This window comes from Lucilia cuprina, chromosome 4, assembly GCF_022045245.1.
Source record: "Lucilia cuprina isolate Lc7/37 chromosome 4, ASM2204524v1, whole genome shotgun sequence".
In the NCBI taxonomy this organism is placed as follows: domain Eukaryota; kingdom Metazoa; phylum Arthropoda; class Insecta; order Diptera; family Calliphoridae; genus Lucilia; species Lucilia cuprina.
Genome location: NC_060952.1, coordinates 37,710,239 through 37,719,757, shown reverse-complemented (window position 1 = coordinate 37,719,757; position 9,519 = coordinate 37,710,239). Strand labels below are relative to the sequence as shown.

General features: G+C 29.6%; 1 protein-coding gene across 1 annotated transcript; it reads left to right on the top strand.

The window, feature by feature from the left end:
• The first annotated feature begins 996 nt into the window (after nt 1-996).
• Nucleotides 997-5,893, top strand: LOC111675546 (prolyl 4-hydroxylase subunit alpha-2-like). The gene is made up of 9 exons (XM_046949181.1): nt 997-1,545; nt 1,639-1,790; nt 4,251-4,401; nt 4,472-4,662; nt 4,724-4,851; nt 4,932-5,387; nt 5,452-5,505; nt 5,565-5,730; nt 5,794-5,893. The coding sequence occupies exons 1-9, from the start codon at nt 1,355-1,357 to the stop codon at nt 5,850-5,852; spliced, it is 1,548 nt and encodes a 515-aa protein (XP_046805137.1). The 5' UTR covers nt 997-1,354; the 3' UTR covers nt 5,853-5,893.
• The last annotated feature ends 3,626 nt before the right edge of the window (nt 5,894-9,519 follow it).

The window sequence follows — 9,519 nt, the reverse complement described above, 5'->3', positions numbered from 1 at the left end:
ACGAGCCTGCGAACTTGTGTTTGTTAGTCCATTATTTTGCGATCCCATAATATGAAGAAGTATCAATTTAATAAGGTTACTGAACTAGTGAAACTAATACAGATGGTACTAAGTAGTATATGAATAGTAAGTTGTACAACCCATTACCGCGTTTTTGCTGGGTATGTTGTCAACAAGTACACGAACCTGCGATCTTGTGTTTCTTTTCTTTTGCGATCCCATAAAATGACAAAGTAAATATCAATTTAGCAGCTTATAAGACAGTTGTTACTAGACTACTGAGAAATAATTCATATGGTTATAATTAGTCGTTGAATAGTAAGTTGTACAACCCATTACGAGTTTATGCTGGATATGTTGTCAACAAGTACACGAACCACCGATCTTGTGTTTGTTAGTACATTCTTTTGCGATCCTATGAAATGACAAAGTAAGTGTCAATTTAACAGCTTATAAGAGAGTTGTTACTAGACTAGTGAAAACGAATGCGGATCGTTTTAAGTAGTAGTTGATTAGTAAGTCGTTGAGTAAGAAATAGTCACTACTTACTTTTAAAATGAGTTTCACTACTTTTTTTAGATAATCAAAATCATAAAGCATTTCCTTAAATAAAGTAATTGTATTAAAATAAAATAAAATTGAAATAACTTTTACAAACTATTTAAAAATAATGAAATTTTAAAAATGCATTCGACATTGACATACATTTATATTTAAACACTAACCAAAAAACAAAAAAAAAAACAATCACCAAATAAAACCAAGTAATTACTATTTAATTTTTATACTTTTAATAATATTTTAACGCCGCCTCTGTTATTTTTAATTACAACTAAAAACTAGAGTGTGAAGTAACAACTAAAATAAGTGATAAAAACGATAATTGTTATCTGGCCAATAACAAAAATGTTTAAACATTAAGCACAAGCACATAGTCTTTTTTCTCTTAACAGTGATATTTTCAAAAGAAATGTTAACTGACAAAATTTAAACAATGTATTGTATTTAAAACGACAATGGAAACAACAGCTACAACACAAGTACCTATAATAGTCATACAAAAGAAATATAAAACATCAAACTACTTTAGACTTTATTGTAGTAAACAAAAAAATAAAGCAAAAAATTTAAAACAAAAACAAAAAAGTAAATGAAACATACAACTTTAAAATAAAGAAAACGAAATAAAAGTTAAAGGGGGTAGTGCAAAATTTACCACTACGCCTGAGTAGTTTAAGAAAGTACGCGAATGCAACACCACGTCTAATTTGAAGAAATAGAAAAACCAAATTATTTAATAATAATTTTTTTCTCTTTTGAATAAACAATAAACACACTAAAGAAAACACGAAACATGCGTTTAGTTTTATTATTAATATTTAGTTTAAAATTATTGCATTTAGTTGCAAGCGAAAGTGATAATGAAAAGAGTTTATCCACTTCCATATCCGGTATGGTACAGCTGCTGGAAACGGAAGAGCAGTTAATCGATAGTGTTGAAAAATATGCCGAAGAATTACAAAAGAAAGTGGATGCTTTAAAAAAGTGAGAAATTTTTTATACATACAAAGTGTTGCTATAAAGTGTTGGTGTTTTAAGGAAAAAAAATTACATTATTTTTTTTTTTTAATTTTAAAGCTTAGCACAAGAATTAAAAGCTGAAAATCAAAAATCTCTAAATAAACGTGAGGAATATCTATACAATCCCTTAAATGGTTTTGCTCTAATCAGACGTATGTACAATGATTGGCCTAAAATCGAATTGTTTATGAGCAAACCGGTGGGTGAAGGTAAATATATTTTTGAAAATTGAGAAAAAAAAGATTCATGTGTGACCGGTAATATTGTTTTAGAAGAAGACTCAATTAAGAATAATAACTTTATTAAGGTAAAAAATAAACAATTTTAAAGCAAAAACTTTAGATATATACTGCCGATCCATAATCGAAATTATTTAAAATTTGCAAACAGAGCCAACTTAGATTCTTGAACAGTACCCATAGAACTAAGTAGTGTAACGCTATAACAACTAGAACTCATAATCGGAAGCTTTTTTGGTTTAATCCCAGCAAAAAAAAAGAACTTCCAAAGAAGCGAAAAAGAAGTAGAATTTACTCCATCGAAGTACTGAAAAAGACTTGAAGAAATGATTTTAACACAGGCTTGTCATAGGGGGAATGTTCTTTTTGTTTGATCCCAAATTAACAACATCTCAGGAAGTAATTGTGATATTGTTTTTTTTTTTTTGGAAATTAGTAAAAAGTGAAATTGTAGTATTATAGAGTGCAACTAATTTGACTTCAATAATATTTACATAAATAAATAAATTACACGCATTTAACAATCAGCTCCAAAATAAAATGGGTTTAATTCAAAAAAATTCAGTACAAAAAAATATACCTTCAATTTCAAACAAAATTGGATTGTTTTCGCTTTTTTGGAAGTTAATAAACATAATTTCCATAGAAGATAAAAAAATTCACTTAGTGCTACTTTTGAAGTAGTGACAAATGTTATTCCTTTAGAAGTACTTCGTTTTATTTTCGATGGGATCCTAAGAAACTTCTAAGGAACATTCTTTTGATCTTTTCAGCTTAAGAAGAACTTCCAAAAATGTGAAAATAAAGTATAATATACCACATGGAAGTATTGAAAAAGACATCCAGAAGCTATGATTTTAAAAGAATGATTCAACTTGCCACAGAAGGGACGCTCTATTCACTATTTCTGAGGTTCATAATCCAGAAGTACATTTTTTTAGAAGTGATATTTAGAAATTTTCTAATCGTTTCTCCTAAGCGATTTTATATCTGGATTTTTATCTCTCTCAAGATCTCTGCACTAAGAATATACTAACCTAGGACTTGCTCATTTTGAGAAGGCTTCTCGTTCTGCTCTCATTATTCTAAAAGTTTCTTTTATCAAAATTTTTAATTCTGCTCTCGCTTTAACTGCCTCGAGCTTCCCTTTGTAACTTTTACATTCGCTCTTTCAAGTGATCTGGTAACCATAGGATATAAACTTTACCTCTGGGAGAGTATTTGGTTGCACCAAATTGACTTCTGGCTATTTGTTAATATATTGAGCCCTGTGGGCGCATAATTAAATAAAATTAAATTTTTGCTTTTGGAAACTAATGTTGTTATGGAATATAGCATTCATATAGCAACGAATTCCTACGAAAATTTGCCTTAATGTTGTGCTTGACTAAGACATTCTAACTGGGATCAGTATTTCAAATATTCCAATACCAAAAGTGTTTGGTATGCAATTTGAGTCGTCTAACAATATTTCCATTATAAATTTTTGACACATGATTTCGTCTAGTTCGCTCTAAAGTTTTTTACCTTCGGCTGTAAGTTCCGCCTCATATTTTCAATGGGTGGAATACCTAGCAACGTTTCCAGACACTTTATTGATGTAGTGCTCATAGCACCAGTTATACCTCAGCAGCATGTACGCTTTTTGTCCCCCCGATTATTGAAGCATAAACGGGAACCATTTGAAGTCCATGGTTGTCCTACATAGCGCCCACAGACAGTTTTATTTGTCTTTGGTCGTTAAAGGGTTAAACACAAGTTTGGATGCTTTCCCTTTAAAGGTATTACGACATCATCTACATAGCTAACAAATCCAAGTCTTAAGATCAGGAATTACCCATTGAATATAACAAAAAACAAGTAAGAATACCCTACACCTGTTACAAAAAGTAAAATATGATTTAGTTTTCATAATAAAACATTGTAATTGAATTGTACCTTCAGATATACTTTAGCCATTTGTTGTTGAATAAAACTGTGGACATTTAAGTCAAATTTTGAAGGGGGCTTTTTATAGGTGCTAAGGTCAAATAAAGCCCTATAATTATAGAGTTTACGAGGGTAATAAAGGCTACTATAGAACTTGGTTTTGCAGCATTTTGTCGAGATATGAGTATATTCGCTCTATTCGGGGGTTTAGTGGTATGGGGGCTAGGTGATATAATGGATCGATCTTAGCCATTTTCAATAGAATTCGTCCCTGGGACAATAGACGATTATGTACCAAATGTCATGCATTATCTTCAAAATTGCGACCTTCAGTTTAATTACAAACAAGGTTTACATGGACGGGCGGACAGACGGACTGACACTAAAGTGGTGTAGGGGTTTAAAATGGTTTGAAACTAGAACAATACGGCGCGACGACATAATGAATCTGTTCTCTCTTTCGTGAAAGTCTAAACTTTAATAGAAAACGTTTACTTAAAGTCTATCTGGAAGTCATACGCAACTACAGACCTGAAATGCCCACAACCACAGATTTAGCAGAAGCGTCTGAAGCCTTAAATCGGCTTCAAACTGTTTACGATTTAAGGCCAGCCGATATGGTGAAGGGTATATTAAATGGCAAACAATATAAGTAAGTTTCAAAATATTTTTAATATAATTAATTATTAATAATAAAATATATATTTTTTTTAAACATTTAGTGCCTCATTAAAATCAATTGATTCCTATTTTATGGGTTACTATTTGTTTAGTAAAAACCTATATTATCCGGCCGGATTTTGGCTATATAATTCCATAATAAATTATGAAGAGCTAAATAATTTTAATAGTATAGTAGATTTTGGTAAAGAAAAACCATTGGAGTTGTATGCCGATATTTTAGTAAAACAAAGTAATTTTTGAATACTTAAGAAATCTAAGAAGTTTTAATAAATACTAAACCGTTCTTATAGACCGTCCCAAAGATGCTTTGAGTTCAATTACCCAGGCTTCGGATTTACTGCCAACTGATGCTCGTCTTTTGAATCGCAAAAATGAAATTCAACAATTGGCCAATACTTATGATGGACCAGCCATACATGTATGTACAATTTTGAGAATTATGTTGATTAACGAAAAGAAAATTTCGAATTTAAAATTTTAAAATATTAATCCACTTAGTACCCTCCCCCAGTTGTCTACAACTATGAACGTGGTTGTCGTGGACATTTCTCTAATGTGACGTCAAAAATGTATTGTATTTACAATACAACCGCTTCGGCATTCTTACGATTGGCTCCTATTAAAATGGAAATTATTCACTTAGAACCCTACATGGTGATCTTCCACGATGTGATATCCGATCAAGAAATCGAACATTTAAAAAATTTAGCTAGACCCAATTTAAAGCGTGCAACAGTTTATAATGATGAAAAGGCACGTTCGTTGGTAGTGAATACGAGAACATCGAAATTTTCTTGGTTCCAAGATAATACAGATGAAATAACGAAACGTATTAATCAGCGAATAATTGATATGACCGGATTCGATATAGTCGGTTCGGAAATGTTGCAAGTAATGAATTATGGTCTTGGTGGTCATTACGATAAGCATTTTGATTTCTTTAATGTGACAGAGGTAAATAGTTTATGAAATAAAAATACTATAATAATAAAGTTTACAAAAATTATAAACAATTTAGGATACTCCAGTGGTGGCCAAAGAAGGTGATCGCATATCAACAGTTTTGTTTTATGTAAGTTTTAAAACATTTTATTTAATATTTTTTTGTACAATTTTTATCATAAACTTTAGTTGAGTGATGTAGAACAAGGTGGCGCCACTGTTTTTCCCAACATACAAACTGCTGTTTTCCCCCGCAAAGGCTCAGCAGTTATGTGGTATAATCTCAATAATAAAGTGGAGGGTGATGCTATGACTTTACATGCTGCCTGTCCTGTTATAGTGGGTTCTAAGTGGGGTAAGTTATCGCTACTAATTAAACACGTCTGCAAATTTTATTGTTTTTTTCATATTTTTATAGTTTGTAACAAATGGATTCGTTCCAAAGCTCAAATATTTAGAAGGCCGTGCTATATATAGTAATAGATTTTTAATTATAGTGTATAAAGTATTTATTAAAATAAAAATAAAAAACTACTTATTATTATGTAACATACTAATAAGATGCTGATTGCATAACACAATTTTAAGCTACTTACCGTGACTAACACATTATTTTTTATACACATATATGTGTACTTTCTATAAGTAATATTTTCAATAATCAGGGAAACCGAAAATATCAACATGATATATGAAAATGTATAAAATATAATTTCACAACGATATATAGTAGTCATTGATATAAGTATATAAATAGGAAAGTGGTAACACTCGCAGGTCATTATCAAGTTTTTGCTAGGTATTTCTGTTCCTAAACTATGAACAAGTATAAAAGACTATGCTACAGGTTATAGACTAGAACACTTTCATGTTGGTCATGTTTATGGACTAAACCATGTTTTTATATGTACGGTCTTCGGCCAGTAAAAATAAAACGAAGTACTTCCCAAAGAATAGCATTTGTCACCACTTCAAAAGTATCACTAAGTGATACTTTTTACCTTCTCTGGAAGTGCTGTTTAATAACTTTCGAAGAAGCGAAAATAATACTACTTTTTTGCACTGCTATATATTTTTTTATTTTTACATCTTTATTAGTAAAAAATGTTATTTTTTGGCCTTTTGTATTAAATGTGTCTATGTATTAAAGTTATTTAATTTGACTTAAATTGAAGTTAAATTATATAAAACTACAAATTCGCTCCCGAATAACTTCGAAGAAAAGAACATAAAAATGACATCTTAAGAATGATTTCAGAAAATGGATATTTCCGCTATGACAAGCCGGTGTTAAAATCATTACTTCTTCAATTTTTTTTAGTACTTCCATGAAGTAAATTCTACTTCTTTTTCGTTAAAATCATTGTTAAAATCATTACCAGTAAGATAATGATTACATTTTATTAAAATTTAATTCAAATGAAACCTTTAAAAGTTACAATTACTTGTATTTAAATATTTGCTAAATATAAATATTTGTAATTGTATTATTATTTTAATGAATTACAAATACTAGTAATAGTAATTGAAGAATTTACAATTGCAATTTTAATTGAAAAAAATTTAAATTACATTTATTTGTAATTGGTAAACAATTGTAAAACTTAACCCCGTTATCACCAATTCCGGTTATCGTTTAACCGGTAAATATTCTGCCGGTTAAAATAATTTTTGTGTGGAAACTGTAAATTTAACCTTACGGTAAAATATAACCAGACATTGAGATAATGGGCGTTAATGTAATAATAACCCCGAGGATGTGGTTAATTGAGCAGACCAGACTTCTGGCTATAGACTAGACTGTGTTCTAACGTAAAGGACTAGTACTAGTACTTTAGCCTAAAGAGCTAGCAAGAATATGAATCTCTGGTTTTAATTAAAGGCAAATCTCTGGTTTAGTCTAAACATTAGACTGCGGGTGAGTATAGAAACTAAAGTCTAAACGTTGTCCTTTAAAGTAGACGTTAAATTATAGCGCAGCCTTTATAACCGAAATCGTGGACTACTTTTTAGGAGAAATACCTCTAAAATGATGTGTTTTAATGTACTAAACATGAGATATAATATGTATTATGTATATCGTCATAAGAAATCCAAAAAGCCCTAAGTTATAAAAAAAATCAAAATCTACTTTTTGATGCACCGTATTAAAATACATGTTCCTGCTAAATACACTCTTACAATTAAAGTCAACATCAAAGAAATTCTAAAAGGTTATGTTCTAAAATTACCTTAAAATTCGTGAACATTTTAAAATTCTTTTGAATTATTAACTTCGAAACTGTGAAATGTTATAAATTGACATCAAATGAAACAAAAATTACACTTTTAGCGAATCCTTGTAATTTAGAGATTATTTTTATTAATATTCGAATTTTTTCAAAGAAAAATTCCAATTTCGTATAATCTTTATGAAAACGAAGAATCCGTACGCCTTCCATGTTTTAGCCTATTTGATAAACAAAACCCGATTTGAATTTATTTGAAAATGTTAAAACTTACTATTTTTAATGTACTTAGGTGCTTTTGGGTTTCAGAAAAAAATTTTCAAGGGCGTAAGTTTAACATCTCCGTAAGTAAAACAAAAATTTTCTTCAAATAATATTTTGCCAATAAGAAATAAGCTTAACTTGAGAAAATGATGAATTTTTTTGGTTTATTTATCATTTTAGACTGTTTTTTGCTTCTATTGAAAAAAAATTGTTCAATGTGACTTAGAGCCAAACACAAGCGCATAATGCACTCGACACTACAATTGTGTAGGAAATAAAAAGTACTTACTAGGTCAAAACTGAATTTTATTTGATCGTAAATGGTGTGGACCCTTTGTCAAAATTAGTCTCTTTTTAGACCTTCCAATTTTTAGTACATATAAAAAAGACTAAAACAGTTAACCATGTTTTACACTTTAGGTATTTTTGACCGCCCACTCGCCCTTCTTTCTGTATGACTCTTCATTAGAGTGCCCATAGTAACAGTGTTTTTAAGAATCTTATCTAAGAGTAACTTTCATTCGATGCTTATTAATTTACTATTAACATGATAAAATTAAAAAAAAACGCTGAAAAATTATTCAATTACTGTTTAAAATGTTTATAAAAACGGTGGCTAAGCGAACTGTTGAAATTAGAATCGTATTTGTGTTGCCAATTTAAGACAGAGAGAATTTAGTAAAATAAATTTTGGTATAAAAAAATTAAATATGCATTAAAATTTTAAAGTTTGGTGTTAAAATTATAAGAAGAAAATAAAAAATCGGTTAACAAAGGTGAGGAATATTTAGAAAATTCCCTAAATGGGTTTTCTCTCATCAGATGCGTGTATGTACTTCGCTTCACCTAAAATTGAATTTTTATAAAGGGAAACTGTGGGTAAAGGTTAGTAATTTCTTAATAAAAAATATGTATAAAAGAAATAAATTTTATCCGATTAAGTTGTTTAGGCAAAACCTATATACTTGTACCATTTGGATGTCGTACGCTATTAGAGACCGGAAATGTCCACTTTTAGTAGAAGCCTCTGAAGCTATAAATCGTTTACAAACTGTTTAAGATTTAAAAGCTAACGATCTTATTGAGGTTATAATAAATGGCAATCAGAACGTGTAAATTCTTTTAAAGTTTTTGTTAAAAAAGAACTTACTAAAAGATTTGTCTTAAACTTTTAGAACCAAACTTAAATCAATTGATTTCATTTTTATAGGGAAGAAAATTTGTTCATTAAATTTTGAATTTTAACAACGAGAAATTATTACTTCTATTCGCAGAGACCTTAGTTCAACAAAGTAAGGTCTTTAGATTTACAACCATTTATTTAATCGCAAAAATCTAATAGAATTATCAGTCTATACAAATACTAATGAACCATTAGAGGTATGTGAGAAATATAAGTATGTTCTTTCGCTTAACGTTTAAATACATTTGTCCAATTCACAATCGGTGTTGTATGGTTGTATCGTAGTATGTCGTAATTTTTTTATTATTAATTTGTTTTTGTTTAAAAAAAATTTATTTGAAAAAATGTTTATGACTTACAACGCTACGACATTGATTGTGAATTAAATAATTAATTCATATTCAAAAATTTAGCCCCTTACTGCTACTGTTTTCTTCCGAATTAGAAACAACCGTATTTCCTAGCAAGG

What these genes read in the sequence shown, in the direction of transcription:
- LOC111675546 (XM_046949181.1), top strand. Translation starts at nt 1,355, where the DNA reads ATGCGTTTAGTTTTATTATTAATATTTAGTTTAAAATTATTGCATTTA. An exon ending in GAGCAAACCGGTGGGTGAAG is followed by an intron (nt 1,791 to 4,250) that starts GTAAATATATTT and finishes GTTTACTTAAAG; the next exon opens with TCTATCTGGAAGTCATACGC. An exon ending in ATTTCTTTAATGTGACAGAG is followed by an intron (nt 5,388 to 5,451) that starts GTAAATAGTTTA and finishes TAAACAATTTAG; the next exon opens with GATACTCCAGTGGTGGCCAA.